General features: G+C 40.6%; 1 protein-coding gene across 3 annotated transcripts in view; it reads left to right on the top strand.

The window, feature by feature from the left end:
• hspg2 (heparan sulfate proteoglycan 2) overlaps positions 1-23,697 on the top strand; it is a 157,964-nt gene that overhangs the window by 31,732 nt on the left and 102,535 nt on the right. For all 3 annotated transcript variants that reach the window (XM_088081829.1, XM_088081831.1, XM_088081830.1), the window contains one exon: positions 23,154-23,283. In XM_088081829.1, coding sequence (XP_087937955.1) covers positions 23,154-23,283 — 130 coding nt within the window. The remainder of the gene's footprint in view (positions 1-23,153; positions 23,284-23,697) is intronic.

Here is a 23,697-nt window from a genome sequence, read left to right on the forward strand (position 1 = left end):
TGCACTTTTTTAATTAATTAATTTTATGGGTGATCATTAAAATAAAATGCTGATACAGATAATGGTGAAAATGCCAAATATCAGCCTTAATAATCGGCCAGACTGATAATCTGTCAACCAGAGTGGCCTTTATGTTTCTGCAATGAGCCGTCCTGATATCAGTGGAAACCGCTGTGTAAGAGCGGCGCAGAGCGGCAGCGATGAGCTAGTGGGATACACACTCAGAGACTCACATACACACTGTGCTCAGGATGCCATTACTCCACTATATACCAAAATTATTTGTGCTATATTAATGCTCTGCCTGTTGTAGGCAAAACCTTTAAATAAAAGTTAATGGTACAACACAGCAAATAACTACAGTAGAGTGCTGTTTGGGGATTCATATTTAGGCCACCACTCTAAAGATCTTTGAAGCGTAAATGCAACCGCCAGAAGTAAAAAGCTGAAATTAGGCGATAAATAAGTACACTAGTCACATGCCCTCAACGTCACCACCACAGCGAGGCTGCAAAGTCGTATTTGGCGTGAAGACGTTCTGTAATCACATTTAGCCACTTGTTTGCAACCACTGTTTGTACTGATGGATTGACTTTAAGATGAGGGAACCTGGGGTGCTAAAATGCAGACTACTTCCCACGGACTCATTCCTGCACCTCGCCATAGCTTCTTATGTTCTTTCGAACTGTCCGGCTCTCCATCCCTTCAAAGGTCAGCACTCGAGTCAGGGCTGCTTGTTGTGGGTCAGCAGCATTAAATTTACATGTCAGATTTGCTGTGAGCAACTATAGTCAACATAGGTTTGTTACAGGTTCAGTTTTTATTGTTTTCACTTTGAAATAGTAGCAGTTATAAATTATTATACCGATTTAAAACTCAACTTAATTATTTATGTGCTGAGGCCTTCCCTGTGTGCTTCGCTGCACATCTGGGTCTGTCTGTGCTGATGAGTTAAATAAAGGTATAGGTTGTAAAAGTGCACAGATTTCTCTTTATAGTATGCATATATTTATTTGGTATTAAGTGTGCGTCATTCTTCTTTATACATGTACTTCTTTTTATACCATAAAAACAAGTAAACATGGGCACCTGATCCCCAATTATTCATTAAGTTATGAGTAAAATAATACAGATGTGTCATATTTGCTGACATACTGTGAACTCATCATCATTCATTGTGATCCAGTCTGTTTTTGTTACACTGGGGTGACTGTTGTCTTTGCATTCAGGTATTGTTCTGCTCCGAACTTGCAGGCAGTCTATTTTTTGGGCTATCTTTTGGAGGGAGTGTAAGTGAAGTAAAGGAAGTGTTTAATTTAGCTCAGGGATTTTATCTGGCTCTCAGAGCGTAAGATCCAGCAGGCGTGGTCCCGTCTGGGGGAATTCCTTTAGTTCATCAAGGCCGCTGTTATCAGGCGGACTGAAATGCTCTTTTATCATGTTTACTATCCAGATATACATACAAACAAATGAGTTTTGAAATTTGATATTTATTGGCTTATTTCAAGAGTCTGTCTGTTTCAGAGGGGACCTTTTCCTTTTTTTAATCAATCCATGAATCATGACAGCTGAACCCACATCACAACCTGCTATTAATGCTGTGTGATAGACTGGCAAACGAGCCCTGCAGGGAAACAGTCTAGACAGGAAGATTCCCAGTCTAGGTGAGTTAATGTGCTGTAGGTTATTCTGCTGATACAGTCAGTAACTAAATAAAGAGTGTGACAGCTTGTAAAGTGTGACTCAAGGTGTTTATCTTAAAGAACACTCCCGAAATGATCATTTGTATATCTGTTACTCACCCTGTTTTCCTTGCATGCCTCCATGATGAAAGAAGTGTCAAAAAGAAATATATATTCTTGATGAATTGAAGTCATAGTTGATCACATTTAACAACGGCAAAACTGCTATATGGCAGCTAAAAAACTATCACACCAATCGTGTATTATGATCCAAGTCTCATTTTTCCAGTCATATACATAGCACTTCTCAAACATGCATTTTGACTGAAATATTAATATAAAAAACACTTCAGTATAAACAGTTCTGTCATGGATGAATAGTTCTCCTTCGTTAAGTACTGAGCATATGACTGGATAAATGAGGCTGGTATTGTACTGCACGAGTTGAGTGAAAGTTATTAACAGATGTTTTGACATATTTTTTTTAAAAATGTGGACCTGTTTTTCTGCATCAAGAATTTTCTCTGGTGTTGGGTTTTTCATTCACCATGGTGGCATGTAAGAAAAACAAAGTTTCTTTTCTATTTCATTATAACACACAATTATAAGTAGTTGATAGGGATTAGGGTTGCAAATTGTAAGCATTTTCCTTAATTGATTATTGATAAAAATTACCGATCAATTAATCGTTATTTGAAAATAAATAAATAAAAACATTGCTTATTTCAAACTGAACCAAAAAAAAAAAATAAATAAAAAATCAGTATTGGCTGTTGGCCCATAATTTCACAATTGGAGCATGCTTAGTAATTTGTGTACAAATGATCATTTGGGGGATTAAGTATTCCTTTAAGTAACGTAGGATAAGTAGTGACAAGAGGAAAAAACATTACATGCAATATCAGCGTACCACATTCACTCCTTCAGCCGTTACATTTGATGGGAAGATACAGACACAGGTGTAAAATAAAAAATACTTGATGCTCTGTTGATGTATTTGAATGTTTCAGCGTGCTTTACTCTCGTATGGTGAGGCTGCGTGCTGAACGTCAGGCCTGCAAAACGCTAAATGATGCAGGAAAAGTCAGTGACGTCTCAAGAGGCTCTTGTTGAGCCCCTTGTTGACCTTGGACAAAAGTAATGAGGGGACTTCTGTTTATCTCCCATCCAACAGCTTTTCCCCTGGCCCTCGTTCATAACCATATCTTCATCCTGCACTCTCGGTTTGCTTATCCAAAGTCTGCTGTGAGACTGACTTAGGTTTTGGCTGGCTTGGATTTCCATACTTGTTTCTAAAGTTGGAGGCGTTGAAGCAGTATAAGGAACTTCTTGTACAAATGTTCAACTGTTAAAACAACAGCTGGGAAAACTTGTTAAATCTTTTAGCCAAGTGGTTTTTCTCATAAATTCTTCCCATTAAAAGGGATTGACTGGCTGCTTCTGTCCTGAAAACAGGATGAAATTCAGAATACACATTTATATGCTTATAAAGATATGTAAGTTAAACACGTAAAGGTGAAAATGAAACATGAGCCTCATGGAAAAGCTGGTGGTTACCCCGCAGTAACACAGGTAAACTAATCCGATCTATAGGTTTAGGGTTTTCTGTCTGGCCAACACAAAAGCGCTTTACACCTGAAAAAATCCAACCTTCGCGTCACAGGGATTCCCCGGATCCTTCTCCTTAAACCAGCCTCCAAAACATATAATCCAGTTCTTTGCAAGAGTCCTGCCCCTTGATCCTTTGTCGAGGGGTGACAGAGGGAGTCAAAATCAAGGGTTTAAAACTGAATGGAGAAGGTGAGAGCCAATCAGAAAGCAGGCATTTTAGGCTGACAAAGTGGGCACCTGATCCCCTCTCACATGCCGAACCCAATAATTGGCTTCAGGAATGTTCACATTTATCTGCTGCAGGGTATCGTTAAGGAAGCAAAGCTCGCTGGCTTTTTTTGGAGGGTGGTTAAGATTTGCCTTGATCCTCGGGTCGAGGGGGGGGAATAAATGACTTCCTTCACCAAACATAGAAGACAACCTGCAGGAAAGTCCCTTGTTAGGATGAAGCTTAAGGTCACATCTCTGCGAGCCAGAGTGTGGGCGGATTTGCTTCAAAACATTCCTGTCTATTTATGGTCATTAATAAACGGATGCTGTCAAAACAAAATTGCTAAATCAGTCTCTTCTGGAAAGCAAAGTAAAATAGAGTGTAAACGGAAAACTTTGTCTTCTAACTGAATCTCATGAAGTCATCGGTCCTCACTGTCCAGAGCTTTAACAGTTCGAGGAGACCTTGAGTCGTGTGCTGTGCAGATGTGGGTGTGCCGGTATGCTGAGCACCAGTTGGCTGCGCCTGCCACCACTCAGAGCGTTTTCTGAAACATGGCTTTCTTCAGTGTTTATTGGTTCTTGTCCAGGCCTAACCTCAAACGGGGAGGCGAGGGGGGTTGCCAACCACAGCAGCAGACGGCCTACTGTATTGAACCTCTCTGACGATAGATCTGGAAAATGCATGTGTGGAGTCTTACATCGGAGAGAGCATTTGCACAAAAGCATCTTTGACTGTTACTGTAATAGCTAGAGGCACCGGGGAATGTGCAGTCACTGGCAATCCCTACGTGCCTTTTGAAAACTGTTTGTGGCAGGAAAAATAATAAGTTACTGCAGTTTTTTTGAAGCACAAATGTTGCAGGCTTTACCAAAATCAGTCGGATGTTGCAGCAGTTTATTTCTAGATACAACGTGGACTTCTGAACTGAACTAAAATATATGTGTCCATTTATTCTTGTAGTCCATAATGGTTAACCATTGAAAAGAATCAAAACATTATTTCCACAAAGTGAATCAGAGTTGCAAGTATTGTCATATGAAATTCATTGCTTATATCATTTGTTAAATAAATAAATAATATTTTCTTGTCGTCTTGCACAGTGTTGTTGGGTTTGCTTGTTCTCGTTACTTTGCTGGCTGGAGTACAGCATCCCTGTTTGGAAGGCTGATGGGCTCCATCATGTATCTTTGTCGCCACTGTACTGCACTGCAACTTTGAAAGGCCTTTTTCTCAAAATCATGGCTCAGTGATAAACATTATGTAATGTATTTCAAATAAAAAAACAATACTGATAACATAAAAATACGTATAATATCCTTTTACCAACAATGTATGGCTCAAAAAGTGTATCAAGTCACTGTGATTGAAAATGATAGAGCACATAACAAGTGCCAATTTAAATGCTAAGGCATTAGTAAACTTTCCTGAAACAACGCAGAGGTCTGGAGACGTCTCTCTGGACCTCACCCCTTGTTCTGTCCTGCACCCACTCTGACTGCAGGACCTCTGACGGAGGGTGTAATAACACCTGCAGCTACTCAGCTCTGGAGGTATTTTTATCTCCCCCTGGAATTCCACCTCTGTTCTGAATGCACGGGAACTCGGTCGGTGGTGGTCCTTGACATAGATTTCTGCAGGTCACCTGCCTCACCACATTTTCTTCATTCTCGCTGACATCTTACATTAAATCATTGCCGGACCCGGTGCACCCTTCTGCCTTTGAGATTTATTGTAAGTTTGGTTAACAAGCATGCACGTAACTCTCCATGGTCAAAATGAGAGCAGTGTTTTGTATCAGGATGATGAGCAGCTGTTGAGGCAAACTGGGCAGTGTGCTCTTCCCAGCCTTGTTCAGAACAAAATCCAAAAAGGGTGAATGACCAAGATGGCAAATATTGGCAATAATAATGGCATTGTTCAAATAAAATACACTGTATGTCATGTGACAACAGCTGAGGCCGCTCATAATAGAGTTATTTATAATGACCCATAACTGTGACTACTTCAGATGAGGGTTCAGCCAAAGTTACTGTTTTTTAACTACTGATGTAGTTTATCTGCAAAAGAAAGCAGAGATTGCATACCGGGGTCCTCCACTCTTTCGGATGTCCCTTCTAGCACAAGGGGCACTCAGTAATATCCCAGTACCAGGTAACATCAAAACGTATCCAGTCAGACAATACCGACAATACCTGATCCTTTTTGCACGCAGATCTAGAAGAAAATGACTATTTGCATGGTTTGGCTTGCAGCCAATCACTGCAAGCGTTCTTCAATTTAATATGACATGTGATTGGCTCACAGCACCTACAACCCATACAGTCTGTGGTGTGGTAAAGTCAAGAGAAGTTAATTTGAAAGAGTTGGCAGTTCTGCACGCCGAGATGCCAAGACGCTTTTGACACCACACTAAAATGCCTGTGGCGTCTGGTGACATTATACGCAACTAAATGCTTCCATTCACATGATGGGTATTGAATAAACTAGGGGAAAAATATATCAAATGAAGTACTCTACCGGCATTGGTATCATTTACAACGGTACATGTATTGCATCATATTTTTTTGAAACTATACTCAGCCTTACCTACTGTTGTACTAGTAGGTTTCTGTCATTAAAGGTCCCATATTATACTCATTTTCAGGGTCATACTTGTACTTGGGGTTTCTACTAGAACATGTTTACATACTTTAATGTTAAAAAAAACCAAAAAATATTTTTTCCTTACTGTATGCCTGAATATATCTGTGTTTACCCTCTGTCTGAAATGCTCGGTTTTAGTGCCTATCTGTTTAAGGCCCACTCCAACAAAAGCTGTGTCTGCTCTGATTGGTCAGTGTTTCATAGTCTTCCACATTTGCACTCTCAGTGTCTCCTTGTAGCCAGAAAAATACCGTAACGAGACTGCGACAATAGTTTCTACCTTTACATCGTAGAGTTGTGACATCACAACTTCACAGAAGTCCTTACCGATTGTTTAAAGTTACAGTTTCTCAATATGAATTGTGTGTCTGTGGATTTTAACAGTAGTTACATGGCACCTGCTTTATAATAAGAAAAATGGACTCTTTACAATAAATGATACACAGCCCTACCTAACACAGAAGTCTTACTTTCACTTTGTGTTGTCCCATTCAAAGTCTGTTAGAGTCAGTTAATATTAAAGAAAAAGAGTCTTTGATCTGACAGGCTTTAGTGACTTCATGAATAATCAGAAAGCAGGAACAGTCTGCAAAGTTTTATTAAAATAAAAGAAACTACAGCAAAAGTGAATGCTGTTTTTATCTAAAGACCAAAAGGAGTCAGTCTTTTTTCCTTAGTGTAGTAGCAGATGACCCTCCAGTGCAAAGTACACATTATGAATTGCTCTGCGTACTGTAAATATGATTCGGCATCTATAACCATATACTCACATGTATTTTTCTTATCTGGTAGATTGATGTTAAAGATTAAAGAATTCTTTTTATGCTTGTCTGTGTGGGCAGTGATGAAAGCTGACCTTTTCTAGTTGCCCATGGATATTTTTTGCTGTTGTGTAAGTGAGGCCAGGCCAGATCTGATCTCTCCTGCTCTGTTCTCTCGTCTACTCCCACTTTCGGCGTTCCCATGGTGCACAGGTTAGCAGAAAACAGCTGTCAGGTAATTTCCAATGGGGAGGATGGGGGACTCTTGAAAGACAAGGATAACCTCTGAATACCTTCTCTGCTTCCTCCCTTTGATGATTTTGTCAACATCAGACTGCAGCGTCTTGTTTGCTCTGCAGCTAGAAACATCTGGAGCGGAGCACATATATCTTTTCTGCCGCAGACCCTATTATGTTTATATTAATGGCATAAACAGCTGAGAAAGAATATTTTTGTTCTCACAGCCCATCACTTCTGTGGTTTTTGTTTTTTTTTTAGTCTTGGCAGAGCTAACAGAGTATTATTGAAAAAGTTGTGGGAGAAAAGCAAAAAGACTTTGATGTGCAGATGGCACCCAACAAAGAGTTCTGTTCAGCTAACAGCAGGTTTTGTTGTGATGTTACGAGCTCAAAGTGCATCTTGGGTTACCAAACAAAAACTCATGGTTTGAGATACTCAACATGTTGGAACTGCTTTGCGTTCCAAAAGCTTCACCATGGTACCCTGCCAAATCCCAGTTAATTATGAGATCGCCATCCCAAATAGCATGACCTTGGGAACTGGCGGAAAGTGGCTTCACCAACATGAAATTATCCCCTCCGGCCAGGCCGCCTGGAGGGTATTCTCTCCCTGGCCAAGAGGGTGTGGATGATATTCTGTTCTCACAAAGTTGGCGCATGAGAAATCTATTATTGCAGGGATGCAAATTATTCATTTCTGCACCTCGATGAAAAGCTTTGCATGTCGCTACTCTGAGGATCCAATTTGTTTCAGAAATGGTTGCATAAGCTGCGTACTTATGAAGATTTTGTCGACTTAGCCTTCTTTTCCCACACAGTGTAACCATGAACTAATCGAGTATGATACACAAGGGGAAAAGTGAGTCGACAGACTGAGCTAGCTCCGGCCTGTGATTATGCGGTACAATACGAGCGCGGCCAAGTCAACAGGTGGTGTCAGATTAGTCGGTCCTGAGGCGAGAATGAGCGAGAGAGAAAGAGAGGAGGGTAAATCTAACACTGTCGATGCCATCCATGGAGGGAAACCAGAGCTTAATCACAGAGCCGTCACACAGCTGCTGCTACTTCCTTTTTAAAGCTGAACGACCCGCAAATCTTTAAATCAACTCAGCAGAATCTGGCGTTAAACTCATTTTTTCTGTGTTAGCAGCATGCCTCTCAGTCTGTTCGTCCACAATTTTAGTCCAAACTAAAATATCTCATTAATAGTTGGAAGGATTCGAATTGTGTACAGACATTCATGGTCCCCAGAGGATGAAGCCTAATGACTTTGATTTCCTGTCTTTTCCTCAAGTGCCAGCATATGACTTTTTTAAAATTGAAGTTAAGGCAATTTCTGGATGGATTACAATACGATTTGGAAAAGAGACACCCATTGTGTCCAGTGAATTAATATCTGGGGGATCTTTGGGGATTCCCTGACTTTACGTCCAGCCCCACCGGTCAAAATCTAAACTTATAAAGCAAAAATTACATGTACTAGATGGATAAGCCATACTGGAGTAAGATTTAGCTCAAACTACGACAGTGCCAAAACGCAGCCTCCCTGAGTCACTAACTTAGGTTAAGCCTCTTTCCTACTGGACGAAAAACAGCTAACATCTGGTTAGCAGATTTTAGCAGCTTTGCCAGCACCGTGCAATGATTTGTCACCACAAAATACTGGCCGTTTTGTTAAAAAAAAAAAACCACTCAAATATCATTAATATTTAGTCAGCGACAAGTTTGAGAAAGAGACTGAATAAGTAACGGTATAAAGAGGCAGCCAGCGTAACATTTTCACAGCCTCCGTGATGTTTTTTTATTCTTTACTAGCTTTGTTTTTCAGCCATAAATTCTGTCCCTCTTTGTCCAAGCAGTGCACGAACATCTTTCCAAATTGGTCGGCACCAGCCTAACATTTTCATCAGCCTCCATGCCGCTTTCTGTTGTTTACTATCTTGTTTTACAGCACATTAGTGATTTTAAATTTGACACACGAGGAAAACAGAATTGCATGCTCCACTACTGGGAGTGGGGAAGTGGTCTATCTCCTGTTTTTTTCCTGTGTATAAAAAATATACACACATATGTGCAAATTGTGGTAGAAAATGGTACTGGTCTTTCAGGGTGCACTTGTATTCTAGGTGATATATTTCAAATATATTGCAGTTTCTGCAGAGCGTTTTGCAAACAAATACTTATGTGCTATGTTTTCATTTAAATTACATGTAGTGGTAGTATGTTTAGCATATTTGGTACAGTTGAGAATTAAGTCATGAAGTATTCATGGCTTTTTCTCCAGTACTGGGAGCTCTGTACTGTAACTATTTCATGATAACAAAAAGTAAACAGCTCCTCTTGTACACAGAAATCCACAGTTCTTCTGCATTAATTCACTGCAGCTGAAGCTCAAGTCGATCTTTGTCCTGAGGTTTTCCTGTACTGCAGTGTCAGCTTAATGTTAAGGCACCTCAGACCCCTCTCAGTTCTCCAGCCTGAAGAAAAGCAGGCATCTTAAGTGACACAGCAGCACTTTCAAAGGCGCTCTTTCTGTTATAAATAAACAGGCCTGGGCTGGCCAAGCCGGAGCTGCTCTTCCCCTCTGAGCTGCCACTAGTCTCAGCACCTCGCCTGTCAGCTGTCGTCTGGGGGAACTGGAGCTGGCCCCTCGGTCCCCTCCTCCCGGCAGGTCACTCTCTCAGAAATGTTACCGGAAACACACGCGCTTATTTATAGACGCACAGATTACTCGCACGGTGTTTATGTTTGTGACATTGCGTTCAGGTGAGACAGGATTTGGTTGTATATTTCCTCTTTTAAATCACTCTGCTGTCTTTTGTTTGCAGTAAGTAAAACATTTAAAAGTGTAAACATTTGCTGGAATATTTTTCTCACAATCAGAGCACCAGTAGTTTTAAGAGCTGAACCTCAAAACACAGTAAATTGGTCTTTCCCACAAACCAGAGTCCTATTAAAACAGAACAGCTTCATTCCCGGCTGACACAGTCGGCTGATAACCGTGTGCCTGTTAACAAGGTGTGTTTCCAGTGTGTGTGTTCAAACGTGCAGCCGTCCGTGCGTGTGCGTGCACATTTTTTAATAGCTGCATGTGTAAATAAGAGGGTGGTTTCAGGGCTTTTGTTCACTGATGGTGAGGCTCTCAGGACGAGCTGTGCCCACGATTCTAGGTGGTCTGTTGACGCAGGGTCCTGCTGGGGCCCCTGCTGGGGTGATAATTGAAAAGACGGGGCTTCTGAGGGTGTCAACTGGGACTTCACGCCTGTGGACGTTTGGATGGAATGTGGTAACGCTCTATTATCCCACCCAGGGTGAAGAAGTAATACTGTATAGCTTTTAAAAACACTTGAAGAATACAGAATGGTGCAGCAATGAGACCTAAAATGCGGAAATGAGTTAGCATTTTTTTGCACCTCCGATTCCCTCGTCTCGAAGAAGTTAGTTTCAAAGAAGTCATTTGGTGGTTGAATAAAATTTTAACAATTCAGTAGAATTTTAAAATATTTATATTTAAAATTGGCCCTATGAAATCCATTTTTTCCTAATTCAATTTTTTCCCCCAAACTCTGCATTTTCCGTTTTAATTTTTCTGAATTCTGTGTTTTACCATTTTAAGCACATTTTGTCATCGGAAACACTATCTAGCCATGTGGTAGGCCAATAAAATTTAAACAATGTAACAGAAAAATATGCAAAATTTAATGAATATCATGACAACATAGCACTATTTTATCATCAGATAAATGCTTCAATACGTTTATAAAACAAAACATTTAATTTTTCTGTAAAATAAAGAGCTTCACAACTACGATTCCTCTTGCTCTGCTCTGAATTTAACTGTTAATGTCAAATTCTCCAGTTATTTTGCTGCAGAGTCCAACAACACCGTTCACCATCAACCCAACATCAAAGATAAAGTCATTTTCCTCACAATTTAGTGGTATTTCTGTATTTATAAGGGATGCAGGTAACATGTTTCAGCTTCTGTGACTGTAATCCAGTTAATTTTATTTTCAGACATGTATTTTTATTGTGTCAACACTTTATTTTGAAAAGTAGAAGCAGTCATATGTGTTCCCGGGGACGTTTTAATTCATTCACAAGTGGTTTGACCACAGGAATTTGAATGAGACATTTTTAAGCTTTTAGGGTTGACTCCGTTTTTATGGTCAAATTCTGTGATTCTGTCCATGTTTTCTGCACCATGGAAATCACAGGGCCCTACACTTGAGATTTTTGGTAGCTTTTACATGTTTCTAAAAATGGTGGTTTCTAACAAGTGGCTTAATGAGACTATAGAGCGTCATCACACATGGTGTGGCGACGTTGAAGTCATGCGACTGTGGTGTAGTTTGTTTTTACAGCCTAACATTTTTTACTTCTGGCAATTACAATCAGACTTCAAAAATCCTGAAAGTGGGGGCACCTGGTAGCTCACCTGGTAGAGCGGGCGCCCCATTTACAGAGCCTGTGTCCTTGTCATAATGGCCGTGGGTTCGACTCCGACCTGCTTTTTCTGCCTGTCATCCCCTCTCTCTCTTTCTCTCTCTGTTTCACGAGCTATCCTATGAAACAAAGACAAAAGACAAAAAAATAATCTAAAAAAATATCCTAAAAGTGGTGGAGATTATCTTGCTGAACAAAACATGTAAGTATCAAAAATGTTTAAAATGGAAAAGTCCCCTGGGCTTTTTGACGAGGGAACCAAGGCGATGCAAACATCCGGGTCAGCCTTCAAAAATGATATCATCCCTGCAGGAATATTCAGGCTCAGCTGGAAAAATGATTACTTTAGGCAATTATTCTGTGTATTTCTTTCAAAAATAACAACATAAATGAATGGACTCATGAGGCACTGATCTACAGCTCTTTACGAATCTGTAGTCTTGTGATTCTGCTTTCATTGAGGCTGAAAAAAGCCCATGAGAGATAGTATTTCAGTAAGTGTTAGGCCTGGGTGTCTGGTTTCACAGCCCGCTTACGATCTCTGCTCTGTGTCTGGTCGTTGTGTCGCCAGGCTGTGACCTTTGGCCTGAAATACATTACGGTGACTCACCCCCGGTTTGCAAATTGCGCGATTTGGGGCTGAATTAGAAAAGGACAGAGATGACTCACATAAAAAGAATTACTGTAAGCCTTTGTTTCAATCTGTGTGGGCTATCAGACAAATGATTATTTTGTGCACAGTCAGTCGCAGAAATGTGTGCTAAAATTGACTTGCAAATTGTTTTTTGTGTCAATTTCATCTGTCAAGATGTGTTGTATAGCAAATTTGCTACATCTAATACACGAAGAATACAAAAGTCAAAGCTAAGGCATGTTTTTGGTGTGATGTTATTTTACAGTTGTTATTCAGGCAGCTGTATGTGTGCAAATTGTTGGGATTCATTTTTTCACCCTCCTGTTACTTTGATCGCAGCAGCAGAGCGAGAAAGAAAAAGTTCAACAACAAATTGCATTTCTTTTTTTTTTCTTTTTTTTTTTTAGATTTAATTGTCACTCTAGACATCCTCTCTCACCCTGTGTAGCTGCACCACATCCACAAGTCCGCACAGGCTGGTTGCTTATTTTGACATGCCTGCCTAAACAGTGAGTGTTGGTTTAGAGGGAGAGGAGTGTGTGAGGTTGTGTGGCAGACGCTGACTAGCTGGAGGCACTGCTTGCTTTAACCACAGAGAATTTTTGAATCTGGTTGGGCCTCAGAGGGGGCAGACACAACACAAAAACACAACACACTTCTATCTTATATCTTTTTGATGAATTTGTTTGATCACATCAAGGCGTGGAGGGTGTGATTTTATATGCGGAGGATGCCTATATAGTGACAGAGCTGATTAAAATCTCCATGGTTTCAACTTTTACCAGTTAAAGGGGAAAACTGATTTTACACTTCAGAGTCTGTTTACAGGTCATGAAGAGTACTTCTGCATATGTGGAAAAAGTTGTAAAAAACCTTTTTTCTGGCTGCGCGAAATCAGATGAATTGCCCATAGTGAGGTCACTTGAGTCAGTGTGAATTGGGACTGAAGACTGCAAATTTAAAAATGAAAAAAATGTGAATTTAAAATGTCGTGAGCTCATCAGACCTTTGTAGCCTCCTCCTGTTTTGTCTGCACGCCTTGTAAATTTAAATGAAGCCAAATAATTTACTTTTGTTAATTATTGTTGCTATAAAGCTGTGTTTTATGTCTGTTTTAGGTGTGAGTTAAATCAATTGTGGATCATTCATAGAAACACCACCACACAAATATAGTGCTTATATAGGTGTTGGCTGCTTATGTAGGCTGTGGTGTCGCCTCTGCGTAGAACCTACGCACAACTATGAATCAGCCTTCAAGGCTACGTAATACGCAAATGTGTCATTGTTTCCAGAAGTAACAAGGTCGCCAGTACCCTGCGTGATGACAGTCTGCTGTTTTACAAGGTATGCAGTGTCGCTTGTGTTTAAAATTATTTTCTTTTTCAATGTAATTTGAAGTGGTATATTCATTTTTAGTCATCACATCCACCCATTTATGTGGAGTAACATGTCAATGTGTTAATATTTGCACATTATTATACAACTTAGTGTTAACCTATCTGACACAGTCAGATTCATTTCCTTTAAAAATTTAATGCATCACAATTAACATACAGTGTTTTCCCAAATTCAACTCATTACTGTGTAAGAATTTAACACAGGTTGTGTTGATATTGACACACCCTTTGCAAAAGTGTGCTACTTACATAATCTCTGACCAAACTCTTCAGTAGTCAAGCTGCATTGTGGGTAATGTAGGCCCCAAACACTGAGCAAGAAGAATGTGTGGAAAAGACAACATCGATATATTCAGTCGCATCGATTTTGAGATTTTATAGGAGTGCAGTGCTGAATCGGTAGAGTGCCCTTTTAATGTTTTGAAGTCGTTTTATTGGGCCTTTCAAATATGCTCCACAGAGGAAAAAAAACATCCTGCACCTCTGTGCACTTGCAGTTACCTGTTCAATATATTTAATAGCATAGACATCAGTGCACTCTGCTGCCTCACCTCGCAGTATGAGAATATATCTAAAAAGGCATCATGCGTGTCAGGAAAGCTCGGATCCTAGTGGGAGACCGAGCTTATTGTAAAATGCATGGCATGACCGTTGTGTGGGAGACAGGATGAATGACCTGAGGGAAGATGGCGAGGCAGGCACTCCAAGCATGTGTTCAAAAATGCGGACTTATCCTTCACTTTTTACTCCTTGCCCCCCTTCACTCCTCTCTTTCCAAGCTCCCCTGTTTCTGAGAAAACCCGACATGTTTGTTGCACCCACAGTATTTAGTCATGGAGCACTTTGAGAGGACAATCACTGCACGTTGTCAAAGAGTGTTTGTCTGCTGAATGAGGAGCCTCCTTCCACTTCCTCCCCGTCCAATCACTTTGGATTAAACTCTGTAGAAATGTCAGCAGAAGGGCCTCACTCATCGGGCCCTTTATGCAGCAGGGGCCCAGGTGGAGGTTTTAGTGTCAGAAGTGGCAGTTTGTCAGCTCACCCGAGACTCTAAGCAAGGGTTAAACACATAGGAAACTCTGTCTCTCGCACACAAACATACACAAACATAGACAAAGCCTCCGTGTTGTTTAAAACCTTGAGATGTCTGCTGTGTTTCCTGTACCTGCAAGTGTGTGGAAAAGAAACATTTCTCCAGGGCTTATCCTCTCTTCTCTTTCAGCACCCATTCATAACACAAGGCCATCACAAAAACACACATGATTTATTCTTACATTATCACGTCGCTGTAATGGATTTGATTTAATGCTAATACTCCTGCACCTACTCCACTGATAGCAGCAGGTCAAGTAAAGGGAGTGCCGGGGTCCTGCAGCTCAGTCCTTGTTGGTGCCTGGTAGCGCTCCGTCTTTTCAGCCCGCTCTACCTAAAGAGAAAAGAGTATGCGTCAAGCTTTCATCCACTTAATGCTCTCTGCAGTTTACATTCCATTCCTGTTTAGTACATGCTGCAACTTCAAGTCTAAGCAGATATTGTTAGTCTTTGAGAGGGAGAGAGTGTGAAAGAGAGCAGAGGGAGGTTAGGGAGGGATGAAGGGTCAAGGAGGTTGGGAATTCATCTGCTGAAGGTTTTCTGTGAGTGCGAGCGCTCGAAAGGTCACAACTCTGTGTTTGAATCACTTTATAGCCTTTTTCAGCTTTCACATTTTTATGTTTCGCACAGTCTGGAGGGAACAAAAGCAGATACTTTGTGTCAGGGCAGGAGATGCTTGAAATGCTTAACCTTCAGATCAGAAAACTGCATTACACATTGCTTAGTGATGCACGATATGGATTTTTTCCAGCTGATACTGATAACTGGTAATTGCCTACTTCTCATGGCCAATATTGATAAGATTGAAAAGATAAGAACTGATAATTTTGAAATTTTTTGTATTATAAAAAGGAAGTTTATGCTAGGCATGCACAATAACATCATCACATCATAGCTATCGGCCAATATTGGCTTTGAAATGAAATCAGCCAGCATGCTGTTTGTTTTTTTTGACAATATGAACATCAACTCCAAGTTGAAGTATTTTTCTTATTTTGCACAATAAACGAATATTACAAGCACTGAAAAGCATCGTATTTTATGTCTCCATCTGCTGGTGGGCCTTCACGATAAGAGTATGCATAACATGGTGTTAATTCCACTACAGAAGAGCCCTGATGAACGCTAAAATGAGGTGGGGAAAAAAAGTGCATATAATGATATTGTTACCGGCCAAATTAGTTCCTTCCTGAGTTTTATGCACACATCAAGATAAGAAAGGTGAGGTTGTAGTGAGAAAATATAAATCATTTAATATTCTATAGCCCTGACCTTACCAAATCTAAATAAGAATAGTTCTGATTCTTCACATTTTCTTTTTTTTTCGAGCAAAGTATATCAAAAAAAAACTTACCAAACATACTTAGGTTTTAAAAAGTAATGTATGTCGCCTAAGAATTGAAATTCAGTGCTTTGACATAATCTGTCAAAAGACATCAACCAATTATACACAATATATTTAAAGTAAAATTCCTGAGCCGAGACATCAGGAGACTGCTGGTGTGGGTACGTTAGCTCATTCACAGGAGACGGTTGGTGAGAGAGTGACAGGGCTAACTGTAGCATCACACAGCTACTGTTACCTAACAGTTATTCATGGGTTTGACGGCAGTAAAGCCTTTTTGGTGTTTGTTTGATGGGACTGTTTTCAGGGTCAGTGCTGGATGTGAGTCGCTGCCGCTGTGTTCGTTCACGCTAACGCTCTGAAGACGGTCCTTCAGCACGGCATCAAACCCGTTTTATACCAGCAAGCATTTTGTTTATAGGGTTGAAAGTTGGGCGATCGAGGACTCTTGGCATAATTGTGTTCTTCTCTTTATTTACTTGCAGCTCGCAAACCAGCTTTATCAGGGTGTAGAGGCTGCCCTTGTTAAGTCAATAAAAGCAGTCTGGTTTGGTATTATCGGCACTCTCTTACAGGCTATTATCTTGATAATACTGTCGATGATTTATTGGCCAGACAAATTTATTGTTCATCTCTAATATTTCCACCACTCCTCCTGTGGGACTCTTCTCCAGTGTGAGCAGCTTCTTGTTTTCTGTCACACATTGGTTCTGCCTTTGAGATGTTTCTCATAGACCATCATGCAGCTGCAACAGTGGGTTTATTAGCAGAGTGGGCGAATCGAGTCCCGTGAAGAATTCTTCTCACACCGACTCTGACAGGCCTTTGGCTGTCACGGAGATGTAACCAGGATGGGAATGTAGGAGTGTGGGTTTTGTAATCGTGTGTGCATGAGAGCGTGGGTGTGTGTTTGCATGTGCGACAGCATGTTTGTGTGTGTTTGTGGACACTTTTATTTATGTATTTGTACATTTGAAGGGCCATTCCAGTGGCTTTAGATATTTGTCTTTGAGTGATGTGATGCTGCTGCATTACAGGAAACTCCAGCATTTGAGATTCTCTAACATCTGAGGAAAGTTGGCAGTGAAATAGTGAGAAAATATCAAAGTCATAGTATCTGTTATATTTCTCACAAAGCTGATGCCTGCAAAGTACTTTTGTTCTGGGTTTGACTTCTTGAAGAAGTTGCATGTGAATGCTGTTGAGCAGCTGAATCTGACTTTGATGCAAGGGCTTAACTCTGGTGATTTTGTGTATTTTTGTTATTATCAACAAATACCAAGAAAAGACCAAAATCATCACTGTCTGGCTCCCGCTAACAAGCGATAAAGCTTAAATTTCAGTGCCATAGAGCTCAATTGCAGTCTAAAACATGCCTAAATAAGGTAAACTGTTGCAAACTGTTGTTCCCTCATTCCAACAAACATTGGGAAGTGTAGTTTATTTTAAAACAATCCCACACACACTGTTCTGCTACCGCATATATTTACTAAGGCATCAAACTTATGCCAAAAAAGTCCTGAAAATAATAATCTTCTCCTGTTTGAGTAATGTTTGCTAAAAACAACTGTGCCCAGCTGTTTTAGGAAATGATTTATGCTATTTTTGTTAGCATTCATATATTTGTTTCCTCTTTGATGTCTTTAGTAGGAAGAAATGGGCTTTGGGCTGATTGACATAGACAGTCTGGGACTCTTGTAAAGGCCAGACACGCCAAACCAACATCAAATGGCAAGATTCAATGAAGGCTCACTTCGCCGCCTCACGTCACCTGTATCTTGGCCAAAAAGTTGCACTTGACACACAAAGACGACAGCCAACTAGCACAAATGTTTTGCACTTGCACAAGAGGAAATACCTTTCCATACCAGCAGATGGTGTTAGGCTGTTTTCCTCATCCAAAAAGAGAAACCGAAACAAACAGTTATAACCTGTTTATGCTAAAGAGCTCAATGGCTAAAACGTAATTTTAGCTCATATGTTTGTTGTGATCTCACTCCCTCTCGACTTTTAGTCATTTGTTTGCGTTCCTCGCTTCACTTTCTTTTCTTGTGCGCTGTCAATCAGAGGTATTTCACTCACTGAGTTAAGCTGAATAGCCTGAAAAGAAGCCGACAAGGGACGACTAGTGCCAACGAAAAGGAAATGCCACAGAAACTAGGATTACAGACACTCACCGATGGTCCGACATTGACCAACAGCCGGCAATCAGTTTGGTGTGTCAGGGCCCTAAAGTTGACTTGACAATAACAAAAGTTTCAGCACAGCTCCATCATCCATCACTATGTGTTCATGCAAGCATTTATGAACTAGTCTGAAAAATGAGTTTATGTGTATTACTCAAATGGTCTCCCATAATTTCTTGCATGCTATCTAAACATTCAGTAACTCAACATACAGCAGGCACCAGTTAGGACGAGTTCAAGTACAGCAGATGTGGTTAATGGAAAAGTGAATGCCACATTAGTTACTACACCATTATCAGTATACTAAAACTCTCATGATGAAATATTTAACTTTCTCCCACCTAGTGAGATAAGAGGGAAAATGGATAAAGGATTAAGCCATTTCTAAGAACCATTTACAAGACATTTGCTCTTGTGGTTTTACAGATATAAGCCATGGAGAATTGGGAAGCTTTGTGTGTCTGTTATCAGATTCTTATCCATTTCAGGAAACAAAAAAAGCATGGAAATCTGATTGGCTGTTAATGGCCAGTGACTGTGAAATGAAATGTTTAGGAGCCAGCATTTGTTTTTGGATGCAGAGATGACAGCAGGTCTCCAGCTGCTAAACAACAGCTGATGGCGGAAAGGATCTTGGCTCTAATTTTACATTTACCAGGCATTTTCCAGAACGTTTTGCTTCTGTCCAATTGCTTATCGATTGTTCACGGACCAAAATGCAGTCCCGCTAAACAACAGCTGGGCAAACTTAAGGCTCAGGCTTCTGTATAGCGTCACCTGTCACTCATTAGCCATGGATTCTGTTATGTAGAGCTGCTACAACTTCATCCTGCAAGGCAAACATTGTGCATTGTGAGCAGAGTAATTCATAAGTAAACAGTGGAATTCCTTTTGGCTGGAATGTGTGTGTTTGTCTGCGCGTCACATGTGCATTATGTGTGTGTGCATGCCATATTTTTTCAAGCATCTACCTGGTTGCCAAATGTCTCCCTGAAAATCGCAACAAGTTACTAGAGCGAGGTGATTTTCTGAGAGGCCGCTGTCCCCTGGGCGGGGCGGAGTTCAAAGAATTACCGAGCCGGTCAAGACCTTTATCTCGAGGGAGAGATAACTTTAACACACCAGACGTGTCTCAACTCCTGGACTGAGAGTAAAGGTCACAGCAGCTTTTGGATCTAGAATGCAGTAGCAAAGTGAGAAAGCAAATTCAGTCCCGGAGATGAGGCCAGATTGACTCTCTCAAACAAGTGTAGCTCAACATGTTAGCTTTAAGATCAGGCGCAAATATGGACTCACTCAGCAAAGGCGACTCTGTAAGTTTTGTGGTGGCTTTTGCCCAGATGGCATGTCCAGATGATACCCCGTCCCAAGGGAGTGGGAAGCAGGAGATGATCACACCGATGGTTGGCTGGTCGGCACCACTGAAAAGAATTTGGTTAGTCAGCGGTTTCCTTTTGAAAGTGGCCCGGGATTGTTGTTGTAAGGGTGTTCAGTCAGGAGAGAGAGGATTTGGGGGGATAGATCTAGTTATTTATTAGCTGGAGCCATTTAAATGGGAAAACCACCATGACAGAGTTGGGTGGAAATACGAACTGGCGGGTCATGCCAACTGGAAATGCCAGGGGTGGCATCCTGCCAGGCTCGTATCCAAACTTATAGCTGGAGTCTGGGCAGCCTGGGTGCTGAGATGGTGAGAGCGGACATAATAGACCCACGCTGTGCTCCTCTTGGGCTGGCACAGTGATCGTTATCAAGATGATCAGATATGAGAGCGGCTGGCTGAGCTTTGTGTCTCCTCATTGAGAGTGTGTGTGTGTGTCTGTCAGGTGAAATACAAGTGGAGGCAGATCTGTCTTTAGTTATGTGACTTAATGTGGTTTTGTCAAAGATGCGCTTATTAAAATGTACACTGATATACTTAATTTGGTAAGAATACTTTGGCACCAAAACAGCACTTTTCTGCTTGTAGTTAAAAGCAGAAACGGCTCTAGTTATGTCGATGACGGTGTGTCTGTCATCCACCACTTTGGTCCAGATTGAAATGTCTCAGCAGCTTCTGGATGGACTGAAATTTTGTAGATATTCGTGGTCCCCAGAGGAGGAATCCTAAGGACTTTGATGACACCATGAGGTTCACGATTGTTGTTCTTGGTGAAATGTTTCAACAACCATTAGATGGTTTGCCATGAGTTTTGGTACACTCATTCGTGTTTCCCTCATAATGAATTGTAATATTTTTTAAAAATCTTTTGTGCTTGCATTACCAGCAACACTAAAGACATTTCCTTTAGCCCCAGCTGGACTTTGTGTTCAATGCTAATTATCAAATGCTAGTGTGTCAACATGCAACTGCAAAACTGTACTATATGCAAGACTGACTTGAAGCCCTTTACAGTATTGTGCATTGATAATTATTGATATATCGATGTATATGATATATTGATATACACATGTTTATGTTTTGTTTTAGACACATTTCTTTAGTTCAAAATGATGCAAACTCAAACACAAAGATGAAATTAAAAAGCTGAATGTAATACATTTTAAGAAGTCGCAGAGAAAGGGACAGGCAGTGACTATAGAGGGTTTAAAAAAAACAAAGAGTAGAGGACACAGCACAAAAAGAACAACAATAATGTGAAGTTGAAGACATAAGAGGATATGAAAGAGAGGGAGCAGGTAAAGGGAAGCAGAGAAACATTATTGCAATGCTACTGCCCACTAACGTATTTTTTAAAAAGTTTTTGTTATTCAATTTTTGCCCTCCAAATGTTTTAAAATATACATTTTGATTAAGGAAATCAAAGCAATTTTCCAGCAAGCTCGGTTTTCGGACCTCAGTATTTCTAAAATCCTGCATATGGCCATTAGTGAAAGACCTTGGCCTGAATAGAGCTGTTTAAAATTATTTATATCAGAAACGGGCTGATCAAAAAAATATCGAGGATTGATTTCCAGCTCTGGTATTGTGTATGCTCGGGGTGAATGAAATTTTACTCTTCTGTGGCCCGGGGTCAGCCACTGCATTCTCAGTCCCATCCTTCAGTTACCGCTCTGCTATTGTTCTTTTCATACAACATGCTAAATGACGTGATGATCACAGTTTTTGAAGCGACTTCTCCTCTGAGGCGCTCCGTTGATTTAGGGTGTTGTTGGTGCTCCTGGAGGTGACCTCATATCTCTGTGACAGACTCCTTCCTAATTCCAGAACGAGGAGCCGGTGGTGTTTTTCTTTTTCTTTTTTGTTTAACCCGAGGGCGATGGAGTTTAAAGCATACTTTAACAGATTTATGTCATCCAGTCATTCTGATCTCAACCTCAGCTGCTTTCCCTGGCCTTCACAGCTTTGTGTGTGTGTGTGTGTGTGTGTGTGTGTGTGTGTGTGTGTGTGTGTGTGTGTGTGTCGGTATGTGGGTCATTCAGTCAACTGTGGATATCTGTTGCTAACTTCTACCGTTCTCTTCAGAAATGTGTTTAACAGGAAACTGTGATGATTGCTTTGGACATTTTTGCTGTGAAAAAACGTTGCTCATTTTTAAAATTCATACATGTTATCCATGGTCTAAGTCCAAAAATATTACAAGCATGAACAACTGTCTCCCAAATCCCCAAAACTCAAATTTGTGTTGTCATCATCAAATATAAAGTCTGGAACCGCTTTCCTGGGTCCAGACTGTGGAATCCGCCCACTACAATGAGTTTAGGGATTTTTGAGTGAAAAAATTATCCAATCGGTGCTGCGGACAGGACAAATGCCATTGTCGAGCATTGTCAACAGGGTAGAGTGTCGCTTACATTTGAACCTACAGCGACTCTGGTGATGGTAACTTGAATTCTGTTTCACTACCAAATTGGTTTTCTTTTGGTACTTAACTCTTTCTGTAATAATAAAATTGTAATTTTTGGTCTCTGTCAGTGTGTGTGTGTGTGTGTGTGTGTGTGTGTGTGTGTGTGTGTGTGTGTGTGTGTGTGTCCACTCGCCTCTCACTCTCTGTTTCGACACAACTGAATACGTTCTTCATTTAAAAACACATCACAAACAGCAGTGACTGTTTTTAAAATAAACTGACTACTTTTAAAATAAAACGGAAAAGAAAATAGACCACATAACGATAATTTCCACTCTCTGGAAAGCCAATGTAGCTTCGTGGCCGGCTTGTCGGCTTCTGGGCACTTCTCTGCGCTTTCGCCTCCTTTCTGAACCCTACCCAATACTGTCAAAATATATGCAATATGTTGCTGTGAGCTTTGTTTGAGGAAATAGGTTTGTTTGTTTTTTCAAATATTTGATTAATAGATCTTTAATTTGACCAATAATCACTGAAAGAAAGTCTCTAGGACTTGATCAGGAAAAATGGAATCTGCCTCCCCTACAAAAATGGGTCAGAGTGAACACAATGTCAGCCTGAAGATGGAAACCGAGTGTAACGAGTTCACAATTCTGTCTGATATCGGTCCATGGAGCTGCTCCATAGACAATGAATTAGGAAACAAACTTTCGTTGGTCCACAAAATCAGGCTCCCATTCATTGTCTACGGAGCAGCTCTGGACTTTATCCTCGATGACATCACATGGCTTTGAGAGAGAGTAGCTCATGTTCACAAATATTGATGTTAGTTTTATAGGCCGTGGAAATAACATAATGGAACTCATAATTTAGGTGGTGTTCCCCTTTAAAGCTCTGAATGAACTCTGTTCAAATCACGAACTTTTATTTGCATGCAAACTCTTGAGAACGCCTCAAAGAGATAATAAATGGTAAAAGTAAACACTTCACAATGCCCTGTTTCCTGTCTCAGCTTTTGTTTTCCCTCCACCCTTCCAGGGTCCATGTATAGCACAGGGTGTAACCTTTCTCAGCAAAGACTTCAACCCCTATAAATCTTTCTGTGTTTGCCGCAGGTGACTCAGGCCTCCAAGGTGTGGGGAGAGGTCCCGCTGCCAGAAGACCTGGAAGGCGAGAAAGATGTCCAGACGTCTCTGAGCTTACTGGACGACGATGAGGACTTTGCTGCCGATGAAGCTTCAGGAGGTGGGCTCGCCAGAGAGGCTGGCTCACAAACCACAAACCACAAAGACAGCTGCCCTTAATTCGTGGGAGATGTTTCTCATTATGCATTCCTTAGATTGTTAACTCGTCCCTAAACTGAAAAAGAGGGACTGTTGCTCAGAGATACACAGTGGAATACTTATTATGATGATTTCGTCCTACATGTGAACGCTAACTTGCAGGATTTGCGCTTAACATCAGTCAATCAAATTTTATTTATATAGCACTTTTCAAACAATCACATGCAATTCAGAGTGCTTTATAGTTTGATTAAAGAAACAAAAACAGAAACATATGAAATAAGCAAAAATTATTCTTAAATAAAAATATAGTAAATAAAAACTATACATTCTGATAGTAAGGCACTACATAAAAGGCAGACTGAAAAGACAGGTT

This window comes from Plectropomus leopardus, chromosome 9 (assembly GCF_026936395.1).
Source record: "Plectropomus leopardus strain MGB_pleo_1.0 chromosome 9, ASM2693639v1, whole genome shotgun sequence".
Taxonomy (NCBI): Eukaryota; Metazoa; Chordata; class Actinopteri; order Perciformes; family Serranidae; genus Plectropomus; species Plectropomus leopardus.